Genomic DNA, 27,797 nt, shown 5'->3' on the forward strand with positions numbered 1-27,797 from the left:
TGAAGAAGCTGAGAACCATCTCACATTAAAAGCAAGCAAGCCATATATATTTATAAAGAAGTCATTTAAAAGGGGATATGAACCATGAAATATTCACGAGGGCAGTTCTTCCCTAACTGTGAAGGTTTTTAAGAAACAGAATGCATGAGGCCAGAGCATAAAATGTAATGGTATAGCCAACTTTCAGGATTTTGGAGAAATTGCTGTAGAAAAAATGAAGTCAATTTTAATCCTTTAAAAATACCATTACATAATTCACTTAGAAGATTCTTGTCTTGGTTGATAGTGTTGTTGAATATCTAATATTTCCACAGCTGTGTTCAGTATTACTCCTTTGAGAAAAATATCTGTCTTGTGGAAAAAATAAGTCAGCTTTTATATGTTTTCCCTAGGAATTGCTAGCATATGAAAAGTTCCCACAGAGAAACATATTTATTTTAGTAATACTGCATGCAAAACCTACAGTTTTCTATATAAATACTCATAATGCTGCACACTTGAAATAAAAGTTATTTTCTCTGAATTAACAGAACTGCTTCAAAGTACTTTGTAGCTGGTCTTAGTCACTCAGTTTATCAAAGCTATTTTAATATAAATAACAGCCTAAATTGGAAGCTATGAATTAGACAGATGTTTGCATTCAATAACTGTGTGAAGGTCTGTATCCTGTACAAAGAATAAAACACAAAAGAAATTTAAATTCTAACACACTACAGTAATTGTTTACTCTGGCTGTAGGAAATTCCTTACATAATAGACCATTAAAGAAGCAATTATAAGGCAAATGCTTTTTTTAGACGAGCATTTTAAATAATACAACTGTTATTGCTTTAATTTACTTTAATTCTTAAATCTTTGGACAAAAAAAAATCCATTTAATGAATGGAGTTAGAATAACTCAAGCAGACTGGAAGAATATTGTTTTGGGGAGTTGACTCAAATGTTGAGTATTTGTACATTTTAGAGACTAAAGAGAATGTTTGTGTCCATTATGGCTTCCATTATAGCTGGCAAACTTGTAGGACTGGCTTTGAAGCACAAGGCAAGAACATCACTGGCTTTTAGCATTAATGAGAAAAGCGAATAGCTGAGCCTTTGTAACTCCCAAACACCAGGTAATTTTTTGAGCCCAGCACAACAATTATGGGACCTTATGATAAATAAGCAATGTTTAAGCATTTCCCCTCACTGTATTGCTCCTAATAGCCAGCAGAGTTTTGTATATTTTTATCCTCCCACAGAAAATAAATTAATGTTTATAAAAGAAACTACAATCTGGGGAGGAGAGAAGACCTCTCTTTCTTGAGATTAATATGGTCTTCTGATTAGTTGTAGCACACAGCGTTTCCCCTAGCTGAAAAAAATACAATTTCAGAATACAGAGCTTTGAAGTCAATGCCCCAAATAAATGTTGTTACCTATAGAACCAGAACTGCCAGATGAAAATGTGAAAATAATTAAAAATGTCTGCTTCTAGTCAGCAGGACAGTAGAGTTTAGGGGGTAGCCCTCTGGATTCCCAGGTATAGGCATCAATGCAAGACAGACCTGTATGAAATACAGATCAAACTTTACTTCTAGTTTTAGTGAGTAACAGAATAATTCATCTAAACTGTGTGGGCTCATATGATAGTGCTCATCTATTGGGCAATGACAGGAGGTAAAATTGTCATCCGCCTCCAGCCCACCTCACTGTTCAAATAAGATTCCACTTTGTTTGTATCTTGTATCCTGGGAAACTCAGTTCATTGGTGGGAATTTTTAACAGACATGACTGAAAAGAGGCAGTCGTGTATTGCTGCAAGAAGCTTCAAAGCAATGACCAGATTGTGTATTGGGAAACTTTATTAACTGTGTTCACAGGCTGATAAAGTCAGTAAGCACTTAATGGAAACGTGCAAAATTATGTTCAGTAGCAATTAGGCAGGGCCATGTATAAAGTATGTAAGAGCATAAAAACAGCTGTGCTGGATCAGATCAGAGCCCATCTAATCCAGTCCCCTGTCTTTGACAGTGACCAAAAATAATTCCACAGAGAAAGGCTATTGCTGTTTATGGTGTTCCTTTGCTTTTAGTTTCCTTGATGCAAAATAAAGCTGTGCTTAAGACAGCTGTTTCATTTAGTTTTGAGATTCACCCTGAGGTAATTTGGCTATTTTTATGCCATTCCTTTTAAGACTTATCAAACATTATCAAGTTTAGATAAGGGCATTTATTGTGTGAAAAAGTTGAATGCTATCATAATGCTAGCAAATCTGTTGGGTTAGTTTTGCTTTACTAACTGGAGTATTTCAATATCACAAAATGGATGATAGTTTATCATTAATTGTCTTTTGGTGTGATCAAAAATGTTTTGTGCAGTACTTGTAAGTTCTTTCAGGGATGTACAGTGGTATATAAATGTTTTCCCAAAGGTAACTCAATGACATAGTAACTGTTCCAACTTGTTCGTCTTACATCATATATATTGGAAGATGTTTATGAAAAGTTCTGTTTGATATTCTTTGGTCGTTTCTTAAGGTGAAAAGTTAAAAAACAGTGCTAAGTCTTTATGGGTCTATCCTGATGGAATTTTGATATGGAACAAGGTGTCTGTTAACAAGGAACATTATATGTGTAATGCAGCTTTGTAACTTAGATATTTGGAACATTAAAGCAATGTATTTCCATTGAATTTCATTGTAGCGGTTGTAACAACATTGTTAAAATTATGCTTGCTAGCATTTGAGTATAGATGCTTGATGCCTGAATCAGTATAAAACTTTTGAGTAATAGGTTAATTTATTAAGAAAGGAAAAAGCTAAGTTCATTTTGATCATATGATTATTGCTTAGTGTGGAGGCAGAGATCTGTTTAATACATTTAGAAGTTTTGTAAGTAATGTCTTCACTACTTTTAGATGGAAAAAGCATTCCAACATTTTTCCACAATATTTTGGGCCTTGCAACTGTACAGAAGTTGTTGACATCATTAAATCAGAGCTCTTATTTCACGTCCGCTGTTTTTTCCCCATTTAAAATGGTTTTCAGTGTTCCAAGAGAAGTAAAATTAAAGCCTTTCCTCTTGAAATAGAGAGTTTGGGATTTAATGGTAAGTAGCTATAATAGAAGGGTAACATTACTAAATAAGCAAGAGCAATAGGGATCTCTCTTTTGTTCATTAAGAAAACAGGAATGTATGTCTACTGAATAAGTCAAACATGTTATTATGAACTGGTCTTTTTGGATGGATGTTTATACCTTTTTCACTTTTCAAGAAGACAGTAAGACTGTTATGCAGGGTTTCCTCCAAAGGAGTGTAAGTTACATGGTTGACTGCTGTTTCTGGTCCACTAAATCTTTGAATACTTCCTTCATGCAAAACCAGCTTTAAAAGGAAGTCTCTCTAAAAACACGCACTCTTTCCAAAGTAGGCTTTACTGCTGTGGTTGGGATGTTCTACAAGATGGTCACAGTATGATTCTGACCCCCTTTAAACAGCAGTTTGACCTGAATTTTGATCTTCCAAAACTTGATAGATAACTTTAGCAAGGAGTGCTTGTATAAAAGTTGTAACTCATGTTGGTACTGCATGTTTACTGTTGCTTTCTGCATTTAAGCAAAAGGAGTGACCCTTTGTTGGTTGTTTCAGGTTGTAAATCCAAAAAGGATATAGGCAGGTCCCTGTGGTTTCATTTTTAAGTACCTACACTTCCATATGAGTAGAAATCTTGAAGCTCACTTAAGGAAGCTTCAAACTTCCAGAGCACCAGATATTGTATTGGTCTACAAACTTACAATATGCAGACTTGTTTTCTGAAAACTGCTTCATACAGAAAGTCATCAGGATTATTGTGTAAAATTATTTTGGTAGTATTTTCTCATATTTCTAATATTTTACTGTCTATAGTCTTGTGTTCTCTGGAAATTGTATACATTAGAATATAAACAGAGTACTTAGAAAATGTTTTCTCATGAGAGTTTCAATTAGTTAACATTTGTATTACTATACAACAGAAAAGATAAACTGTTTATTTTGTTGCTGTGATATAACTTTATAATAGTTGTGACTTGAGAGAGGTCTTAAAAGTTCATTGATTTATTTCAGTAAAAGAGTAACCGAATTGTTGGTAGAGAAATTATAAAATCATGCTTTCACGTTCTGATTCTTTTTCTTATTGAATGCTAAGGAATATTTGCAGTGCAAGCATGATGCTCTGTAGTGTTACGTAAAAGAGAATTCATTGGCTAGAACTCACTTTGTTGTCTTGGGCCACTAGAAAGCTAGTGGTCATGCTTCAAACTCCCTTTTATGGCAAAGTTGCGTGATTTGTAGGTTTGATCTCTGTTCGATATTAAATTGAAATGGAAAATGGAGAAGGGTGTATACTCCGAGCCCTGCATTTTGGGGGTCTCAGAAGTTCTAACAGCCTCAACACATGGGAATTAATAATAACAATCTCACTTTGGGAGGCATTTGATGTCTTTGTTTTTCTGAGGTTTTTTTCTTTACTAAGGAAAGATCTTTTACCTTATCTTAGAGGAAACATCACTGCTTCAGAATCAGAAAGCTACCCAAGCTTCTGTGGTAACAATCCTATTTTGCTTTGCAGTTTTTATTTTACCAGAAGTGTGTGTCCCTGTGCACAAAGCAACAGTTCAGGCAGATCCTCAAAGTTCTGTCATCATTTAGCCGGTAGAAAAATCCTACTCAATAAAAATGTCAGTGTCGATACCATTTTATTAATATGGTGATAACCACAAGATGCCTTCTGTTATGTTTGAATTTATAATGGAACCTACCTGAAGGTTTTAGCGGGTCTTGTCCAAATTCTTTTGTATGATGGATGAGCCAACAATGCAAGTCAGAATTTGGAAATATAACAGACAGAGAGTCTAAAGCCCTAAAATTCCTCTCTTGCCACAAAGCATTGTGGTTCTGGAATTGCTACAGCTATTGAACCCTAACCTTTGCAATTCTGAATCTCTTACTGACTTTAGAATATCTTACCATCTCATAGTTTCAACATTTACATTACATCTTTGTATTCAGATACATTTACCTCACATTTGTCTCAGGTTGGGTTACTAAAAAAAATTATTCAGGTTTTTTGCCTTACTCTAAGTAGCTTCCTTTCTGAAATGATTAAAAAAAATTCTGATGGAACATCTCTGAAGTCTTAGCAACTTGCAGCTTGTTCTCTCTTGAATTGATCTGTGAATACAAATTCCAGCTACATCTGCATCTGGAGAACAGAAGAAACGTGAGTACTTCTGTGCATCTACCCAGATCCGATTGTCAAAATTGTTACTTGTTTGGCTTAACAGTTTTCTTCCTCAAACCACATTCTCATCAAGGACTTGCTGATTTGCATACAGTGACTTTCTGTGGGCAGTTATTATTCCACTTATCTAGGAATAATGTGAAGGCTCTCCCAGTTTCTTTCAATTGAGCTTCTTGTCAGACTAAAATATCAAGTGGTGCCTACTTCTGTAAGACAATAAATTTTCAAAGGACCAGTATGACTGGGTTCAAACAAGTTATTTCAGTTCCACAAGAATATCTAATGGCTATGACAGGGTTTGGTCCATACTATTTTATAAGACTTCTCAGTCTGATAATACTTCAGCAGAACTATATTCCATTCTCAATCTAATTGCCTTCCTGAGGAATATTAATTTCCAGTGTAAGCCTGCAGAAATTATTTGCTCAAATATGTTTTAGAGAATAAACAGTAACTGTAGGGGCTTTGTGTTGAGTTGTCCTTGCATATTTTATCCTTCTGGTGGCCAGAGTCTGTATTTGTTCCAATATTTTTCTTGACCGAGCATGGTCAGGTCACTTCTCTATCTTACTGTCACAAGCTCTAAAATGGTGATAATCCTATTTACTTTGTTCATAAAAGCATTTGAGGCTTACTGTTAAAAAGTAGTTGGATTTTTTCATAATAAAGTCCATTTGACTTCCAGTATAGTTGGTAATTCTGAAGAGCAAGCAGACTTAAACTGCTTATATTTGACATATGGAAATGTTACCCAGGTTTAATTGCCCATGTATTTCTTAAGTGAGTAAGCATCCGTTTGTTGCATACCCTTCATCCCTCGGCTGCTTTGTCCTCCTTGGTATTCTGCCTCTGCTGCTGTTGTGTTCCAATTCCAACATGTTTTTCCTTCAGTCTCTCTGTTTCACTACTGTGGCATTACATTTGCACTGTAACTTTACTTTAGGTCATATTATGTGGCTCAGTGCTTCTTATAGGAACAACTTAGCATACTTTCAGGCAAGCTTGATACTCATTACATTAAATGACCAAAGGAAAAATCTTAGACAAATGACTTGCATAAAATGCATTTTGATGAGATCTTAAAAATGAAAAAGCACATATTGGAGAAAAAAGTACATTAATGGTCACAATAAATCTTTAGTTGTCTGTATTTTAGCAGTCTTATCCCGTGCAAATCCAGCGGAGATTTTCTAGTGGGTCTGAACATTTTGATAAGAAAAGTATTCTATTTGAATGAAAATAATTGCAGCAATATGTGGTGTTTTGCTTACATTTATTATAAGAATGCATAAAATGGTGTAATACAGCAGCTTGTTTACCTGGAAATCCCTCCCTTGGTCAATCCATGTATTCAAAATGCTTAGTAAAACTTCTGAAAGCACTGCTCAGCAGTGTTGCAAAGTAAGTCTGAAGTTATTTAGAAATAGACTGAAAGTATTAATAATTTAGTTCTTTTAGTCTCTCAAAACAGTAGTTTGGGAACTTAATGGTGTTTGACAAAGACAAAGGAATATTAGCCAAAGTGAAAAGGAAGGAAGGAATCAAATGTTAAAAGTACACAAGCAATAAAATCATCACCCCGAAGAGAACATTGCATGTAAAAAATCAGCCTGTCGATTTCACTGTTCTTTACCAAACTTAACAATCATTAAGGTATGACTTCTAACCATACTTTACCAAACAAAATATCCAAAGCAATCTTTCTACAGAAATCCACACATTGTAGGATTATTTTGAAAAAGAAATACATTATCTTTTGACTCGCTGCAGATGAAGTACCAGTGTGCCTTGCAGATAATCGTTTATTTAAGAGAGAACTTTGAGATGGAGCAATGTGATTTTGTTTTCATCATGATTGTATAGCTTCAGAAAAAATGAAACTTGTGTAGATGTATGCTGTCCACAATAAGCTTAAAAAAAAAAAAAAAAAAAAGTTTGGAGATTCTTCACTGTTAAGTGTTGTGTGAGAAGTGTGCTTACACTGATGTGTCTGTTGGCAGTAGACTGGGATGTGGGGGAAATGCACAGTGAAGCCTTCACTTCCAGAGTGAGGGCAATGAAGTTACAGTTCAGTAGTTAATAGGTGTCCTTGGAAGGTTTTATAATGTGCAGATGCTTACAGCTTTTATATGCCTCCAAAAAAGTCAAACTGTGTTTTAAGCCATTTCATCCTTTGTTCTGGTCCATTCTGAAGAAGAAATTGTTAGGCAGCATAGCTACAGTACTGAAGAAAAAAAAGAGTACATATTTTGTTATGCCTCACAGAATATCTCAGAGGAAGCAGAGTCTGTGTGAAGAATAATGACTTGCCAGTGATCTGTAATCATTTCCTACCACCAGCTTACTCTTATAAGAAAGGCCTATAGGAATTGAGTAATATGAAAGATGTTAGAATTAATTTCAATTTTTATTGAAGTTGTTCTTTAAAATAAAAACATTAACTACTTTGTATCCATTTTTTTGCTACTTTAGAGAAATAATATAATATTAAAACCTGTAGTGGAATATTAAAAATGCTGCTTTTCTTCAAGAGACTGAACACCTTTCTAGGGAAAGCGAGATCTGTTTGTGAACACTTACTGTTGTGTGCCTAAGCAGACATTCATGTCAAATCATATAATCATAGAATGCCAAGTTGGAAGGGATGTCAAAGGTCATCTGGTCCAACTTTTATGTTTTACTGAAACTCCTTTATCAACATTGTCTCTGAAGTGGTGATCTATGACTCTAGAAGCTTTCAAATAATCACTAACTGAATATTTCGTAGGGTTGACAAAGTCTAATTAGTCCCCTAAATGGGCAACTTGATCCTGATCCTATACAGTGCAAAAAGCTATCAAACTATTGTACAACTGAATGGGACCTACATTCTCTGAGGTTTTGTGGGTTTTTTTGTTTGTTTGTTTTTAATTCAAATAAACTTTGTTTAAAAGAAAAAAAAAACCCACATCCGTATAGAAATTAATTGCTCACTCCTCTAGCTCCCTGTGTTCAAACACACAATCTGATGAGCTTTCAAGGTCATCTCTCTAAAGCAAACAATTTAACACTTTTTTTTTTTTCCTGTGAAATTTCAGTTGGAAGATAATTTATCACTGCAAAATTATTGCTGGAAAATCCAGTACCATGTCTGTTTTAAATTTGATTCTTATACTGCTAGAATGTAGTGTAGCTGAAGGACTTCTATTTTTATTATTTTTTATTATTAAAGCTGATGCTACCATTTAAAATACTTTCAATTCAGTTAATCAAATAAGACAGGAGAAAGTTGAGGATTTGGTTATATTATTTTCTAAAATCTGATCTTGTGGGGATATATCTGGGGGCACCATTTGATCAATTGTGTTTAAGTAGAATTTATGTCAATAGAAGTAAAAATTTATGACATAATCTTGAACTTCTATTTTTACATTTAATAATGAAATGATATTAAGCAATACCCTATTACCTTATTTCAGTATACAATATACTGTATCTTATTTATAGTAGTAAGAAGGGTTTAAATAGGACATAAGCAGACTTGTTAGTAGCAGAGAATAAATAAAGCTCTGTTTCTAGAGAATAGGGGTTGCAGTGCAAAAGCTGGGTGTTTATTAGATCTTCTGTGGTTTAAGAACAACACTGCAGTAGGATCTGATGCATGAAAAAGCATGTGGTGATAGCTGTCTTGTATTGATATAGTTGTTTTCAAGATGAACGTGTTCCAAGCGTGACTCTTCATTCTCTTCCTCTTCACTGTTCTCATGAGCATCGTCATCGCTGGTATGAGTCCTGCAGATGCGTTCTGGAGGGACTGTCCTGTGACATTGGGGGAAGAATTGTATTTTAATTATTCAAGTAACTTCATAATTTATGTTAGAGATGTTGTTTATTTAGAGAGTTGAAAATGTTAGCTTAATCAGTACATTAAATTTTCTCAGTAATACATTTATTAAGGACTTTTACAAGTCATTCTTTTTAAAATTTTCTCCTTGCATTGCTTTCACATTTATATCGTATGCTCAGTTTTCCTGAGGAAAGTATTGCCATGTGTTGCTGAGTGACCACTCTGTTTAACACATGTAAGACCCTCTGCCTGTCATTCCTTCGCTTGCAAGTGGTACAGAGGAACGAGAGCATGCCCAGCTTCACATCTGGGGCTGGCTGAAACCCGCCCAGAGGCCACTCTCAGTGGCCATCAGCAGCTGATGACTCCTTCCACTTCTTTTGTAACCAGCCTGGGCTCAGGTACAAGAGCAGAAAAAGCTGGTGGGACTCCTGTGCCTATCAAATTGTAGCTGCCCCACTGGACATGTGGCCCAAGCAGTTTTACAGATTAATTTCCTGAAGAGAAGTGGTGCTCACCTTTGTGAGCATTTTCAAAAATATAAGGAGGGTAAAAATCTTAATTTTCTCTTATTATATGCAGAAATACAGCAGGAGAAAATGCAGGATTTATCTGCTCTTTCAGAGTTTGTTAAAAAAGGTTTACTTAAAATTAAAAAGTTCTTAAAACAAAGCATGTCTTGTTACATTTATTTTAATGCCATTAATGTAACAAAGAACTTGGAAATTACCTTATTTTATTGTTGTTCAATCTTAGAAAACGTAGTTTTCTCATTTCATCTATTCCAAATGGTACAGACTTTAATTCATTGTGATCCAAAAACAACTCTCTCAGAGAGTGATATGCTCCAAAAAATGATACTGGATCTATTCCATCATCAGTAAGTTTGTTAAAGGACAGGTAGAGATACTCCAGCCCTGGCTTCATGTGACCAAATACATATCCTGGAATTCTTTCAATCTGATTTCCTATAAGTATCAGATGTAGTAAAGATTTTGGCAAATAGGAGGGAACGTGATATAACTTATTATAAGAGAGATCAATTGATTCCAAGTTCCTGCATTAAAGGAGAAAAAAGGGGGGGGGGGGGGGCATGAAAACATCATAGCATACAACATTGTTAATGCTACGTTCTGTACAAAATAGTGCTTCGCATGCTTACAAGGAAACTAAATTTCAAAGGGAAATTTTTTTCTGTTAATGGAACAATATATTTTATGGAACATGTTTATGCATAATTACTCTGGGTATAGAAGGAATTTAAGTCATTAATTATCAATCAAGCACAGCAATTCCATTGATGGGAAAAAGTCTACAGTAATGAATACAGAGTTGAATAGGGGAAACCCAAGGGACTAATTTGTGATTGATAGACGTTGCAGAATTGCTATAATGAGTTACACTGGAAAACACATAAGCAGCTTGGGACTTCAGTGGTTATCCCATTGCCTCAGATTTTTAAATTTTGTTCTAAAGCCCATTTGAAATTGAATTGTTTTGTGAATGGCTCCCTTAGAATTATTCCAGTGTACTTCACTTCCAGAGATGAGAGAAGCTGTTAGTAACAGTGTGGTGGTTTTCAGATTAAGCAGTTTACAAATCCAGAAATTGACTGATAGTGCTGCAGCTGATAGGTTGTGACGAGGTACAATTCATAGCTTAGCAAACAATTTACCAGAAGAATCAAAAGCAGTATTGTCTTTTGCTTCTTTCGTCCTCATTGCTTGCTCTGCTTTTATTCTACTTTCATACAATGCGGCTGCACAGCGTTCCCTTCATCTTATTTACTTTCATAATTTTTAATCTAATGAGAAATAAGGCTAGGAAAATATTAACTTCTTTTTAAATTACCTTTGAGGATTATATATTAACACCAAAAGAATTGTATGGAGTATTATTGATAATGATTGTTCATTTTTTAATTAGATGGTCAGAAAAAATACTTGGGATTTTATGTTAATATGGTACAGATTTGAGATATAAGATCTTTTTGTTTGAAATCCAGCTGAATACTTCCTAGGTTATACAATTTAAGCAAAGGAAATTAAGAGAAATTAGCTAAGGATAACAAATCAAATAATAAGTACAATTTCAAGTTAAAAGTAATGAAGTTGAAATAATTATTTCATTATCTGACTCACTAATAATAGAGAAAAATAATTATATTTTGAATAATTTGTACTTACTCTTGGTTTATCCAAGCCAAAGGTGCTATTCTGTGCTCTTCTAATTTATTATGCTTTAGCATAATGACATTTATGTTTCTTGTATGGTTAAAGCAAATTTCTGATACTTCTTCAATTAGATTATTTTCAAGGTATAACTCCTGTAAGTGTATTTGGAAAGAAAATTTGCAAAAGCATGTTTTACACAGATTAAGTTCATGATAGTGGCTTGTAATGTAGGATAAATACGAAATAAAAATGGAGCAGTGACTAAAATATATGTAGGACTCGAAATATAATTTAGGGCCTGTAGAGGAAGGCTCTGGGAAAAGAGAAAAGCAACTTTGTAGCGTGAAAATTGTTATGAATTTATTAGTTGTTCATTTAAAATTAAATGTTCCCAAAGCATACGAAGTGTAGAAAAACTTGCCAGGTGTTGACTGTTTCATCTAGGAGGGATGAAGTGAAGGGGAAAAAAAAAAAAAAAAAGTAAGGTATGTGCGAATGGGTAGTAGAGAACATGAGACAAAGTTGCAGACAGTAGCTGCAGAAGAAACTATAGAAAAGATATTGCTAGTTTTGTTAGATTTGGTCTCCCTCCTCCCCTCCCCCCCCCTTTCAGATTATGGAAGATCCCAAGGATAAAAGGAAATACAAGGACACTGAAATGAGAAAGAGCAAAAGGAAGGGTAGAATCAGGAGAGATGGTGAAATTAATGGGTAGCAAGTTTTATCTTTGAAATAAAGACTGAGGTAAGCAGAGAATGAAACTAGACAGAGATCTAAAAGGAGGAAGAAAATACATTCCATACAGCATCCCTAAAAAATCTAAGCCAAACTACCACAACAACTCACATTCAAATTCTGGCCAGGGGAATGGGATGGGAGAAAGAAATGTCGTGATTAAAAATCAAGGAATGAGGAAACTGTTCAGCGAAGAGAAATAAACCTCCCATTCAGACACTGCCTCCCACCCCAAATGAAGTGGAATTCAGTGAAGGTGTGGAAAACCAGGGAAATTGAGACATAGACCAGCCAAAAATAGAAGAGGATGGTTAGATACAGGCATATCTCTCTGTTTCAGAGTAGACAGTCTTGGTTCCTTTAGACTTTCCTTATAGAACAGGTTTTATAGATCTCGTCATTTTTGATGCTGTTTTGTGAACTTTGTGTGGTAATTCAAAGTTCACAATGTTTTTGCATTAAGACATTATCTGTGTTAGGAGTGTGATGTGAACGATGTGTCACTGAACAGACAGAAGTTGTAGGCTATACTATTTTGTGAGGCAGTACTCGATAAATTCAGACAAGATACCTTTTGGAATGAAGTTGGTATCTAAGTAAATTCCTAGAATTAATGATTTAGGAATAAAAAGTTTTAGTGTATCTAGAAAGAAATTTATAAAAGTTAAATTTAGCTCTACCTGATGATAGTAAGGCAGTAAGTTGAACAAGAAAATGATGAAAATGTCTGGACAAATTAAGCTTTCTTCTTTTGGTGGTTTTTTTTTTGTGTTTTTGTTTGTTTGTTTGTTTTTGTTTTGTTCTGTTTTTTTTTTCAGTTATTTTGTTTTTACCTCAAGAGTGGCGGGAAGACCTTGTGGGATAATTCTAAATTTATTTCTTCCCAGTCGCAAGTAAGATAGACTTTTCAAAGGATAAAAGGCCAAAGGACTGACATTTGCTTCACTAAGTTTATTTCCTTCTAATTCCAGGGTGACCAAGTTCTTTAAACCTGGGAAGAAAAAGGTAGATTTTTTGTTAGTTAATGCCATCTCATATCTTGTTAAAATGCACGTTTAAAATTTAATCATCTTAAACATTACTCACATCAGTTCACAGCAATGAAGAAATATAGTGAAAGGATTTTCATTTATTATCTCACAGAATTATATTGTTTATTAGTTTGTAGAACTTTGGAAATTGACTTAGAGCATTATTTATAGCTCTCCCAAGTTGAAAAGAAGGCAACTGTAAGACTTCTGGATAGTGCTACCATTTAGGCCTTATTACTTCATGGTTATGTGCAGGTGATATTTGGAATACTGTGTGGATGTTGACCTTTGTGCACTTGCCCAGTAACCTCCATGGGTCTCCAGTCACTTACGTGATAACGGGTATGTTACTCCTTCTTTGGGTTTGTATCCTCCCCTCCCTGCTTTACTCCTTTCAACCACCTACTGAACTGTGGTGAGAACCCATCACAAACTATCCTGTTCCTCCTCCTCAGCCTTCCAAATGCAGGTCACAGAAGAAACCAATGTTGATCAGCATAAGTAAGCAGGAAATAATATTTCATAATAGTAAGTTACGCATTCATACATAATCCAAATAACTTTTTTTTTTTCAGACAGAACCTTTGTATAGCTCCTCCTAAGAGTGCAGTTTGATTTTAAACTAAAAGCCTCTTTCAGCCCTTTGCCTAAGTTTTCTTTGTCTTAGCTCAAGTATTTATATTGCTCCATAGTGAGCTGTATCACTAAACTGATCCAGATTAAACAGGGACCCTTTTGCCAGGAGAGGAAAGGGAGCAAAATGGTCAAATTATGACATGGATGGTACCCTTTCTGGTTTCCTTCCCTCTGTGCTTCCCTCCCCACCCCCCCACCCCCTTTTTTTTTCTTTTTCTTGTTTTGATATCAGCCCACATTTAGCTTGACTTAAAATGATTGTGGTTAACTCCATACATTCTGCCTTATTTATCAGGCAAGTGAAATTCTGTTCACTCTCATGGAATTTAAAAAATAATTAAGATAGTGTCACCACATGTACAACAATCAGAATATGGGTCAGGAGAGTAGGTATCTTCAACATACTTCAAATCCATCTTTACTTAGTAATCTTATATTAAGTGCTTTGAGAGAGTAGACATTGCATAAGAAGGGAAAAGGTAATTTAAAAAACTTTGTCATGCAAATCTTTCATCTTTCGTTGCCTTTTGAAAATACAGCGCTTAAAAGCTAGCAGTTATTTTTGGGGGTATATAAAATCAGATGCATTTGGTTGAACATTCTTCTTTTCAAATTTATTTTAATCTTATTCATATGATCAATATTAATTTTCTAAATACCTTGTAAGCTGTCTTCATCAATGGCATGAAGGTGGTTGTCATTTATTTTTATTTCTTCCAAAGTAGATGGCAATTCAGAGGGAATATGCACCAGCATATTTCCATCCAAATACAAACGTTTTAGCTTTTTCAGGATCTTAATCATAGGGATGAAGAAGACAACTTAGATTATCATGGTGTAAAATATATGATTAAACATATGGTGTAATAATAGTTAACTTTTTCTTAAATACATTGCTTTTTGAAGATTTTCAGCAGCAGTGCACTAGTATCCACTGTTTTGAATAAAAAAAATTTTTCTTCTATCAGTCTAATTAATTGGTTTCTTTATGCTAAATAATAACAAAGGTGCCAGCTAATGTAATGTGTAACCAGAAGAGCTCGACTGAGCACATCAGCTTTCCACATGGCCACCCTGCAGCTATCCAGTCATAACTATTTGTATTACTGCTACTGTCTTTAACTCCTGTAAGTATTACCTTACTACATTACTGCAGTATTTAGGATTTCAGAGTGCATACTTTTATAGATAATGCACTTATACTCTTAATTTCTGAGCAAATTGATGGTTTTCTGTAGGTCAGCAAATTTACTTAAGCATATTGACAGCAACTTTTTCAATCACCTAGGATTTTTATGACTTCAGCCAACTTAAGAAAATTGGTATGAAAAATTATCATAGCTTAATTTTTACAAATGCACATTAGTAATCATGCAGTAGTGAGCACTTCTTAAGAAGGTGGAGTTGGTTTAGTAGTGGATCCACTGAAGCCTCCTTTCCTCCAGTTTTGTCTTAACTGCCTGGTACGATATAAGCCTCACTAAAATTTATTTAATGATTGAGACACCTTCCTGGTTTGTCTTTTCCATCCACTTTGATTTCATAGGAGTTGTAGGAACTGAAGTCCTTTGAAGTCAGTCAGCCAAAGCTGTTCATGTTTTATGGATGGAGGTGGTATACAGAGAGTCCTACAAGAAGACTGATTGCATATGGCAGGAAACAAAATTAAAAACATACCGTGATAATTCAATTTGTTGTTCATATGCTTTTTGTATTCATCTTGCCTGAAAAAACAAAGCCTCGATGCCTTAATTCCACATTTCCATTACTATCTGTATGCACTTGAATGAGAGATTATTATGGGACTATTCTGTCTTCAAGTGAGGAATATGTAAATGCACTGGAATAGCCTGTCACTGTGTAAATTCCCCTTGCAAGAGAAAGAGTCAATATATATCCTCAGACTATTTTATGACTAAGCTGTTCTTTTAGTAAGTAGCTATGCTCGAAAGTTTCTCATTAAAGACAGTCAACAATAAGCATACAGCTGATTACATAAACTGCTATTGAGCAAGACCTGGCATAGGCAGATCTTTTTGGGAATTCAAGAGCACAGGCTAATTCAAGAGCACAGAGCTAATGTAGTGAGAAAGATGATACATAAATTTACATATGTTGGGCCTGAATATCCCAGACGTTGTTAATGGAATAGGAGCCCTTCAATTCTGAAATCTCTCAACCGCCACCAATAAAATATCAGAAAATAGCTTCTCTCTTATTGTTTAACATTTAATAGTTGGTCAATGCCATTCTCTAGTTATTCTTGATTACGATGAGAGGTTTCTTGAAATAGCCAGGTTTAACTGCATTATAATTATACAATGGTTACTCATATTAGGTGCAAAGTGGTTTAGATGTATAGACTGAAAAGCAGGAAAAACTTTCCTTTAAGCAATAATTAGTGCTAGGATAGTAGAAAAGTTAGGCTTTCTTACTTTGAATGCTTGTGGACCTATGCCAGGAGAAGTAATGTTATTTTTACTCAGATCAATCCATTCCAAATTAGGTATCCCATTGAATGATTCATCTGAGATAGTAGTGATACTGTTTCCTAGGATGGAATTCAGGAAAATAGTTGAGGTATGAGTTGCAGTACGCATCTCAGTTGTGTAGTAGTGTACATTAAAAGTATGTTAGAAAAAAAATTGTATTATGTACAATAATCCCATGTAGATACATTCATATTAGTATTTAAACACTAGTGAGCAAATCTAACATTTTTAATTGATTGTTTTAGAGGCTCAGCTGTAAAATTCATTCTAATACATTTCTATGATAAGGAACAACAAAGTATTAACACTGCTGTTGACTGTATTTGGGAATGGATAATGTTACTTCATGAGAAAAATCATGCAAAGTAGACTCACTAATTACCTGTAAGGTCTAGACTTGTTAGATCTGGATCTGAGATTGGGGGTATTTGTGTAAGTTTGGTGTTAATACAGCTTACTGTGGTGTCTGAGGTGGAACATCCAGATGGCAAAGGAGGAGCTTCTATGGGTGGAACAGGAATTGGGACATGAGATGGCATTCTGAAAGTACCATCATCTTCATCACTTTCATATTGTATTTCTTCTTCTGCAGCTCCCTTTCTTGTTACAGGCTTCTCTCCTCTGTGGTAGGCTTTATACGCCTGTTGATTCTTTTTGCCTTTCCTTTTTCTTTTCTTTTCATCCTTTTTACGACCCTTTTTCTCTTTAAACTCTACCACTTTTGTTCTAAGCAGTTCATCGTTCTCAGTTTGAGTACGTGCTGATGACAGTACATTGGTGTTGTCAAGGTCATTGGGTTCTGGAGAATCACCAGACAACTCACTTATGTCATCCAGTGAAATAATACTTGAATCCAAAGAGGAGGCTATCCAGATGCAGAGAACAAAAGGAAAAAAAAAGTTGTCTGATAAGAGGAAATGAAACTAAAATTTTAGTAAACATTGTTCCCCTCATATAGTAAAAATATCGTAACTATAGAAGAATAATATTGCCCTTGGAATATGATTTGAAAGAATGAAAATATGGTCTTACATTACTGCTTGACAGATGAGACATACTTTGACTGAGAAATGATTAATCCAACCATACAGAACAGTTTGTAGACAGCTATGATTCCTTGCAACTCCAGAAAAAAAAAAAAAAAAAAATAGCCTTCATTATCTTCCTTTTTGAACTAATATATTGATTAGTTTTTTGTGTTGATGGAGGTGTCTAATGAGGAAAAAGAATGTGTCTGGCAGTGAGAGGAAGGTAATGTAAACAAAATTCACAAAGGTTAAGAATTGTTCTCCTGTGCAAGGGACAGTCAGGTGTAGAGGTGCTGCAGGTGGGGAGCTCACCAGGGAAACATGTTAACTTCATTACCAAAATGCAGTTTTTACTTGCATAACAGAGCAATTCAAATAAAAGGATTATAATTGTTTCAATCAACATGACTTCTAGCTCTACAGTTAATTTCTATGATGTTTCTACTTGGTGTTTTTCTCTGTCACATATGCACACACACACAAGGCTAAATAATACTTTTACATTAAGAGGAGGTTAAGTCCAGTACTTTGAGACTTAGAGTACTGGGAGTGGGGGAAGGAAATCACATTTCATCTTTATCTCCTCCATTCCTTTTTGTTTTAAAGATGCTGATTTTGTTTCAATTTTTATGAAGAAGCAACAAGATTGTAGTTCTGTTGTTCTACTTACAAGTTGACTTTCTTCTCTTGATTTGTATCAAATAGCTGCATGTTTTTACACTCCTAACAAACATTTACCAGTCTGTAAACTGTATGATGTTTAGTATATATGTCTAATACATTAATAATGGCTAGTAGTAATTGAATGATTCTTCGTTAAATGGAAGTGGCATATAAAATGTAACCAGATGTTCTTTCTTAATACATTTACCAAAATTTTGTAAGAATAGGAGGGAAGAAACAGAAAGGGGAACATAAAAAAATAAATATAATTATCTTTACTATTGCATGCTTAACATCTTTTCTTTAAGTATTGTATCAAACTCATCTAACAGCCAGTGTACTCTAAGAAACAGAAGTCAACTTGAGTAGAAATTATGAAAACCTGCTCTTCAGCATTTGTTTTCTCCCTAAAAGGGTAATGTGTACCTTGTAATCCTTTATATCATTACATGTAGTATTTATGTTGGGTTTTGCATGAGGTAGTTTTAAAATAGTAAATAATATTATGGTGTACTGTACCAGTATCAGAACAAACCGGGCAGCATTCTCCTGCAGGTATAATCGTTTGGGGACATTTCAGAGCGTGGCACATGGTTGTATCACATATCACTTCTCCTTTCGAACAGAGACAAGTAATGCAGGGCTTGGGAGACCAGACGGCTTTATCATACATAATCATCCCATTAGCTATGCAGTGCCCCTTCTTTCCTGAGAAAAGAAATTAGAATGTTGGAGTTAAATATCTTAAACTGAAATAAAACCAATAGTATTTATTTAAAACTTTGGCAAGAAGCACTACTATTTTGTTCTCATTTTGAAAATATGTAAAATACACCCTGTTCTAAGTATTATACCCTTATTCCTTATTTTTCATTAGTGTATTTTCTCCAGCTTAGTAGTAGGTACCAATCCCTAGTTGGTTCTTGGCCTCTCAGGTGTGAAGGTAATCAAGGGGGAGGCACACAATTAATGTGTACGTAGCTGTTACCTGCTTACAGCTTCACAGTGAAAACAGAGCAAAGGTTCTTTGTTCCTCTAATTGTGCTCCCTCTATTTCAGGCAGTCATCATAATATTTCATTTTCCCCTTTTCCTAGCCAGCTTGTGAGGACCCTTACCAGCTTTGTGTTCTGGAAAAATTCTTGAAGTTATTCAAGTTCAGAGATATTCCTAAAATGGGAAAATTAAATCTAGGTGGTGAGTTTCTAAGGATCTTTTTCATGGCAGCTCCTCTTTTCTCTCCATCCTTAGGAATGGAAAGCAGAATTCACAGATCTAAATCAAAGCTGTGCATAGATACAGATGAGAAAGAAGCAAAAGTTTTCTTTATCACAGTGGAGTTAAAATAAACGATGCAGAACTTGAGAACATTTTTTTTCCAGACCCCCCTTCTATTTCTCTCTTGTGCACTAGCCATCTTTTCTAATATGTTGCACATTAAATGAGAAAGTTTTGTTAAGGTTCTGTGAAACTGGGAGGGTAGCAATATTCACTTTATAGTAACTGTTCATAGACTTAACGGAAGTCCATTCTGTAATGACTGGTAAGATGGCAAACATCTCTTCCCTGTAACTTGCTTTAACTGAAAAAACCTCTTTGCTAGGAACGTAGCAAGCTTGAACAACTTGTGCTAAGACAGACTTCATTTCCAAAATTTCTGGACATGAATCTATAAAAAATGAGATTTCCCCAGCATACCAGTTGAAATTTTCAGAAAGAAATGCAGAAGAGATTTGTTTTGTAAGCTACACTTAGATATTCAGTAGGCAAGTTGTTTAGAGAGTGTAAAGACTTGGGAAGGAAACTGTATCTCTTTCCTTCCAGTGATGGACTCTACCTCAGCAAGTTTCCCTGGGCAGTTCCCATCCAGACTCCAGGATAAGCATTGCACTTTAGCATGATACTTTTTTTTTTTGGTCTTTTGAGAGAAGGAAAGCCAAGGTTGAAATTATTCATCCCATGCAAATCTTCTCCTATTTTTGAGTGTCCCTCTGAAGCTGATGAGAAGCTCTATTCCCTACACACCTTCCTTTTCCTCTTTCTAATTAGGAATACACTGCTGAAGTGTTTGTTTCAAGCTGAAACCCCATTCCTAAGTTACTTTGTACTTTTCTGTGTATAAATAAAAAAAAAATTTCCATTTTTCCTATTTGGTTTGACTTCCTTCTTCAGATGAAGATTGTCTAATACAGTGGAAAAATCCTACCTCGGTTGAATTTACAAGCAAGAGACATTTCTATTTGCAATAGACAAATTGTGTTTGCAGAGTCTGCTTTCCCACAGTCCACCGAGGTTCATGCTTGGTGGTTCAGTTTTAAGAAGAGTATGCAGGATAGTCTCTAAATATCCTGACAAGACTATTGTAGATACTTGGTTTGAAATGACTCTGGAATTAATATTTGACTGAAAATTTGTAAAGTCTTTCAAAGCAGTCCTACTCTCAGCTTCTTAACAAAGGTATTCCTTTGCCCTTCTATTTAAAGACTATTGGACACGAACCTGTTTTCTAGAATATAAATCAATTATCAGAATCAGTCTGTTTGTATGCTCCTCAATATTCCTTATATTTTGAAAAAAGCTGTTTTAATTTAAGTTACGCTCAGGATAGAAAGGGGGAGAAATTGATTTTTTTGGACAATTGCATCTTGTTTTTTCAAAGGTCCAGGATATGTATGCATAATTTCAGCCGCATAAAGTTGTGCTCTAATCAACTCAAGCCATGTTAACTGAAGGAGGAGATGAGTTAGCCCAGGCCAAATGTTAGCTGGCTGTAAGTCCCTTGTCGTTCTATCCAGGTATCTGTAATCCAGCTGTTTGCTGGATCCTGACTTCTGGTTTTTATGTGCTTGCCAGGAAGCCACAATATTTCTTTTAAATAATCTCCAAAGGAAACACAAAGAGAACACTACACTTTCTCATGTTAAACAATAAAATGTCAGCTGTTCCAGCAGAGCATATCTGGCTTGAGATGGAAATTCTTCTGTGCTTCCTTAAATTCTTTATTTTGTTTAGGCTACTAGACTGTATCTGAAGTTGGTGCAAATCTTGTCTGAATAAGCATAAGGATATGGGTTATCAGGCCTTGGCCTGGGCAGACTTCTTTAACAAATTATCTTGTTTTCTGTGTACATGGGAGTTATGTGAAAAGGCAAGAGCATGTGCTTAAAGGCAAAGAGGTACCCTTTTATTGTCTTACACAACTGCTATTTGACACTCTGTTGCAACTCACGTAACCCCTAAGAGACAATAAAGACTGCGTTGAGATGTTCCTTAAACTTCCTATCCACTGAGTAACTTTAGTATGGTGGTATGAACAGGGAGAAGAGAGGCTAAAGAGATATTAGAAATAGTGCAACAGTGTACATCCTGTTCTTCACTGCTTAATAGGCAGACTGTGAAGACAAACAACTGCAAATTATCTTATGTTGCGGTAAGCTGTTTAATTTAAATGGTTCATATGCAAATGATTTTTATATGGAAGAAGGAAATATGGCTGGTTAAACCTTGTTTAACTGTTAATTTTCATCATGCATATGATATCTGTAAATTGTTTTTTAGGCTACTAAGAGCAAAATAAGTAGCTAGGGGAATGAAAATTAAGTTTGAGATTGCATTTTCTTCTGTTTTGAAGCATGATTAATAATAGTGTTGTATTATTAAACAGGCTCTGTTTTTTCCAAATCTGACATTAACTTGAAAAAATTTTGAACTTTAAAAGCTAGACTAAAAAATACCTTGTGGTTGAAGTCTTTGGCAGCTGAGGACAGGACTTTTAACCTTTGGAAATATGGTGTAAATTCAGCATGAAGTTCCAAATAAAATGAGTTCAGTGGTTTTAGCTCAGCTTTTGGATGCAAGTCCAGATAGAAAGAAACAAATGGGGTGGGGAGGGGGGAAGAACCATGCATCATTTCAGCATGACTGATGGTCTCTGACAGAGACACTGGAATATCTTACATGAAGTGCATGCTATTTATGTGGTATTTTCCTCTGTTTAATTTAAAAAATATTTTTAAATTAAAAGTTTTGACATTAGTAGTGTGTATTATAACAGTAATACTGTAGTACATGCTAGCAATGCTATAGTCAAGAGTTTTGCTAGTTTTCCCATTAAAACCGGTTACTTAAAAATATTTGGATCATGGAATACCATGTTGGAAGGGACCTCAAGGATCATCTGGTCCAACCTTTCTTGGCAAAAGCACATGGTTTGAAATGGTTCAGCCTTTCTGAAAGTAAGGACTCACAACAAATAGTAATTGTTAAGAAAATGTGACTAAAATATGTTTGCCATTTAAGTTGAGACCTGTTAACCTAGGGGTCATGTTTCTTGTGTGACACAAGAAAAGGCTTAATTTTTTCCTTATAAAAATAGATTATTATCATTTTATGTAGAACAGTGGTAATCAGAACATTCTTTTTTTTTTTTTTTTTTTTCATAAAATTGCATATGATGATTTTACTCAGTGTGTGATCTCTTGGCGATGGAATGGAAATATCTATGCCTTTATATTTATTAGCTATAGAGTGGACATGACCCACTGGTTCCTCACAACATCCCAGAGTCACTTAACTACCAGTTCTCGACCCCTGTCTAGTCTTGTGTCCTTTAAGGAGCCTTGAGAAACTCCTGCTATGATTGCCAAGGCAGGTTTCAGCAAAGATCAAGGAAATTACGCTTTTGGTTTGTTTGTTTCTTAAGACACCGAATCTTCTTCCTTACATCTCCTTCAGAAACCATAAAATACATATTAGTGCAGAGATGTGAAAACCTTTAGATCACCAAAAAGGCAAATTTTATGCAAATCATACTACTGAACTTCTTTTAAATAAATCTGGGTTCTCAATATAGATGGAGGGTGAGAGTGATCTTGTGTTGAATGAGCATTTTTTTTCTCTCTTAGCTTAGTTTTCCAACACAAGGGTGTTGTTTGTAGTATAAATTTCATATTGCAACTGTTACTGTGTGTTATTAATTTATTTACGAAACAAAGAATTATTCCTGAGATAGTGCATGTAGACATAGTTTGTATGCTGCTTTTCAAAAATATAATTAAAAAAAAAGAAATCCATTTTAAATAACACTGGTGTTATTGGTGTTAGGGACTCAGTCAAATGTTAATTGACTTAGAATATAAATTGAGCAAGAAATTCTTCAAAATGGCCTTCAAACTTGCTATGTTTGAAATTATGAAAATATCCCAACAACATTTTTATTAGGTAAGGTGAAATGAGAATGCAGAAAAATTGCAGAAAACATTACTGTTACCTGGTGAAGCAGGATTCTCAGTAAAGCTTAAGCACAGACAATTAAAAAGCTTCATATGCTAACCACAAAATTGCTATAAAAGGCAACAAAAGTAGGTTAGCAAAAAGATAATTGAGATTTATTTAATTTGCAAGTAGAGCTAAAATAAAGCTTTTATAATTTTATACGTTGTGTTTGAAAAAATTGTCCCACTCTGAAGTAGTAGAGGGGCTTTATTCTTACCTGGTAAAACACTGTAACTAGATTCATGTCCACCCAAGCCTATGAGAGAGTCAAATACTCCCATAACACCGTCATCAATATTAATAAGAGGTATGCTGGGTACTACAGCAACAGGAGCTGGAAGCTTCATCCGTGGCTGTCTTGGGGCCCTGTGCCCTGCTGAGGAGCTCCTCCGCAATCCTCTGTAGCGCATTCTTCTCCTTTGCCTCCTGAGAAGTGCACTAGTTTCATTTTGAGAAATATCAATGCACAGAGACACAAGCAGGAAATAATAGATTAATGATGTAGCCTGCATGGTTTTGTGTGTCTCCAAGTATCCTGGAATGGGAAAAAAAGAGGAAAATTAGGTACCTAGAGAGCTTTTAGGATTGTCAGTCACATGGTGCCCTTTTCAAAGCGTGTGGACTGCTATGTGGTAGGTCAGTATAACCAAGCTTCCTTTTGGAAAGAGATTGCCCTGTGAGAGCTAAAGTAAGCAATTTTAGTTCCGTGGTTCTCCGTCCTTATGGGCAGGAGTCAATTTCAAATAGGTGCTAGCTTTGTGTTTGGAGTTGCATTTAAAGAGGTAGTTTAGATTTGCAGTGCCACCAGGCATTTGTAGTTTAGTAATTGTTACTGCTTCCAGCAAGGGAGTTCCTGAGAGTGTTTCTTGATGTGTTTCTTCACTTTTTCGATTGCTAGTATTTTGTCCAGGTTGCTTTAACTTCTGAAGATGGGAATGGCAAAGGAACAGAAAAATGCCCAATTCGTTTCTGATACGCTGCCCCAAATGCTTTTGGTTTGTATTTTCTGTGCAAGGTATTTTTCACCATAGATGAAAAGAGATGTTGCTTTTGCTTCCATTTCTAGCCATTCTCTTCTTTAACAGAATCTTTTTGGTTCTGCAGAAGAGGAGGCCTTTTAGAAGTTTGATCACAAAAGTACTCTTTGTGACATCCCATGTCTGCTTTTCTAGGGGAAGTTTTTATTAAGCATAGGTAGCCTAAAAAACCTGATCTATAATGAGTTGTACTCTGCACTTACTTTTGAAGAAATTAAAAATCATTTTATATCTTGAGACTTTTTATGCTTCTGACAAAAAAAAATTGCATTTAGTGTCACCAATAGGTGGCATTCCAAAACAGAGCAGTCGAGATTCAGGAGTATGAATAGAAAGCATATCCAGCAATGGCTGTACCAGTATGGAAGTAAGTCTGTGCAAGTCCAAAGTTATTAATGATTTGTCATAGCTCTGTTGGCATCATTCTTTCAAAAAGGAAACACTCTTGTCCTGTGGCCTCTTTAACTGAGACAGTCTGAAGACACTAGTATTCTTGTGATGATGAGAATTAGTAAAGAACTTGAGACTTTGAGAACTTAATCTTTGTGCCCAAGACAAGGCTTAGAGTATGTCCATGTTTTTTCTCTAAAGAACTCTTGAGGGGATTAAAAAAATGCTTTTTCTTAATGTTCATCAGTCTGGATTTATATTTTTTTCACTTTGGAGTTAGTCATATTATAGTTATTTATGTTGTATAAATACAGGATAGTATTATTTCAGGAACTTGAACTGTGGTTTTGCCTGAATCAGATTTTTTTTTTTTTTAATCTTGTGCAAGTTGGTATTTTCTGATTTATATAATAGGTCAAGTTTTTGGTACAAATTGCCTAACTTTTCTTTAACATAAGGCATGTGATTGATTGCATGCTTTTCATGCTTTCAACAGCATAATTCTCATATTTTTTATTCTCATGTTTTTAAATGGGAAGTTGACAGTAAATGTGTTTTAAACAGTATGCTTTTACTTCTACTACTGTAGTTTCTGTGTTCAACTATTCTGATTTTAAAATACTATAGCAAACGTATATTAATTTGCAGAATTCTGTTAAGCTAAGCTGATGTTTTTATTTCCATATAGAGAAATTTGAGACGCAAATGTCTCACACAGATCCATATAACATCTTACGTAATAGCAGGGTTCTGAAATTAATCCAGACTTCAGTTTACTGTTTGCTACCCATTAAAAATCAGTTATTCCAAAATTCTGTATAGACTTTATACTGGCCTTTTATTTACAGAAATTACTGTTAGTTAACATATTGCATAGATGCAGAAGCTTGTATGTTGCACTGATGATGTCCGTTCTTTTTCAGAAAACGTTTGTTTCTTAGTACCTCAGCTTGCAGGACAAATGACCTAATGTTTTTGGTTTCTAACTTACATGCATGGTAATGACTGGCTACAAAATTACACAGTAAACTTCTGTTCCACAAGTTGGAATGAAACACACAAAGAGCCCTTAGGGAAAACTGAATATATGAAGAAAAGGCCTGAACATGTGTATTCATTCTGTTGAGTTGGTGACATCTTAATTATGGTCACATTTTTATATATACTTTATAATAAAGCCATAGCTATATAGTTACTGCATTGCATTAGTGCTTTTTTTTAACATTTAACCATTAATTCTTGTGACCATAGGCATATAATTGCATGACTGAAATAGTTTTCCATTCTCGATGCACGTAGCTTTTAGAAGTCAGGACTAATATAGGGTGAATTAAGATACAGTTTCTGTACAAAAGTTGTCTCAGGACTTTGCTGTTAACATCAATATAGAGTAAAACTATATAGGAAATAAAATTATTTTAACATGAAACTTGTTTTCATAAAATACTTTATAATTACAAATTAAAAACAAAACAAACCATTACAAAAAGCAACAATGGAAAACAACCCCCCCCCCTGCACCCCCCCCCCCCAATAATATGTCTTTATAAACTAATCCTGTTCAAATATGTGTTTATATGCTATATTTTCATACCAAGTTAATCCTTCATTACTGAAACCTTAATAGTGCTACTTTCAACCAAATGGTGTTCCCTGCATGCAAAATACTGAGCTCTGTTTCTAAGTTTCTTTCTTTGGCTTGTTAAATAAGTGCTGTCTCACATCTTAAGGTCCAAATTGTGTATGTCATACAAGAAAAAGGCCTTAAATGCATTGGGCCTTTATTGTCCATGACTGAAATCCTCAGATCATCTATCAGAAAGTTATATAATACCAGCCAAATTTAATTTGGGGCAAATTCAGCCTATTCAATTTATGTGACCTTTGTAACAAATTATCATATATCAAAATAAAATTGTCAATAGCTAATATGATGAAATTATTATATTTTTGCAGTGACAGATACTCTCAATGTGGCTGCATTGCTCTACTTTTTTTTCATTTTACCTATAGATGTTCAGATCATGCATAGTATGTATAACCATCTTTATTATCTTTACTTTTGTCATGTACTGTGTTCAGTAGTTTATAGCTTTCAACATTTTTATCTTCAGTAAGTTTAGTATCTGTCATTTTGCTATTATGCTAATGGAAATAGTTAATTGTTAAAGTAGTGACCCTTTAGAAATACTAGAATGTCAGAATTTATTAAATAATCTATCTTTATGTATTCAGTCTAAATTCCAACATGTTTCTAAGATGTCAAGGTTATTTCTCATGATACACAGGGGTTAAAATGATTTACCAAGATTTTTCACATACTTCTCTTTAAATTTGTTGCATAGAAATGAGTTACATTTAGCCATACCAGCAAAACTATTTGCACTTTCAGTTAGTTTAAGCTTGAAGTGCGTGGCAAACAAACAAAAAGCAGATCAACTGGTACTGCATACATTATCTAGAAAAGCATTTATGTTCAGTATTGCTAAATATAGCTAATATTATTTCATACATATTTGCAAAGTTAAAATGTAGTTTAAGCCATTCAGCACCATGCTTTAAGCAGTAATTTAAAATTTAAAACATTTTACCTTGTAATCTAACCTAACAGCAGATTCTGCTTGGTGTCATTTAGTCTCCAGTTGCAAATGAAACAAAATCACAGTGATATCTTTAAAACAAACAGAGAAACAGTAGGGATTGTTGAAACATGTTAGATGATTCCTTAGTTAAATCTGAAATAGCTTCTTTCCCTGGGGACAAAGCGCTGTTCTGTTCTGTGTGCAGAGAATCAGCTAATACTGTTACTCGAAGAACTAAAAAGCTCACTTAAGGAAAATGAAAAGCAGCACAATGTGTTCGGTCCGTAGGCTGACAAGGCACAGCTGGAAATTCTCTTTCAGTACTTGCAGTTGCATAAGGAACAGGGAAGTGGAGTGTTTTCAAAAGACACAAAAAAGTGTGTATTTTATTCAGTTCTGGTTTATATATTCAGAAATTTAGTTTCAAGGTGGCATGATTTTAATGTAGATTTATTATTTGATAGAGATAATACATTTTGTCAAGCATAACCTTAACATAAAAACATCTATTAAAATTAGAACTTTTTTCTTTAATTCATATTTTCTTAATCCAGTCTTGCCCTTATAGCCTGTAATCCACAAGCAGCAAACCTTTTTGTTGAAGTTTCATCATGGAAGATTTTTTTGTCCATTTACAGCAATGATTTCACCATAAGTTGTAGTTTATA

The 27,797-nt window shown here is 34.7% G+C and overlaps 2 protein-coding genes across 3 annotated transcripts in view; one reads left to right on the forward strand and one right to left on the reverse strand.

Moving 5' to 3' along the window:
* The window catches only part of LOC104369327 (centromere protein P), a 149,635-nt gene that overhangs the window by 87,870 nt on the left and 33,968 nt on the right, over positions 1 to 27,797 (forward strand). The window lies entirely within an intron of this gene.
* ECM2 (extracellular matrix protein 2) lies at positions 6,519 to 27,392 on the reverse strand. The gene is made up of 10 exons (XM_033003061.2): positions 27,139 to 27,392; positions 23,338 to 23,655; positions 18,367 to 18,555; positions 16,539 to 17,021; positions 16,100 to 16,215; positions 14,324 to 14,459; positions 12,831 to 12,988; positions 11,275 to 11,414; positions 9,819 to 10,145; positions 6,519 to 9,060 (listed from the first exon to the last, which is right to left on the reverse strand). The coding sequence occupies exons 2-10, from the start codon at positions 23,630 to 23,632 to the stop codon at positions 8,856 to 8,858; spliced, it is 2,049 nt and encodes a 682-aa protein (XP_032858952.2). The 5' UTR covers positions 23,633 to 23,655; positions 27,139 to 27,392; the 3' UTR covers positions 6,519 to 8,855.

The sequence above is a fragment of the Tyto alba genome, unplaced genomic scaffold, assembly GCF_018691265.1.
Source record: "Tyto alba isolate M040663 unplaced genomic scaffold, T.alba_DEE_v4.0 Super-Scaffold_3, whole genome shotgun sequence".
Classification (NCBI taxonomy): domain Eukaryota; kingdom Metazoa; phylum Chordata; class Aves; order Strigiformes; family Tytonidae; genus Tyto; species Tyto alba.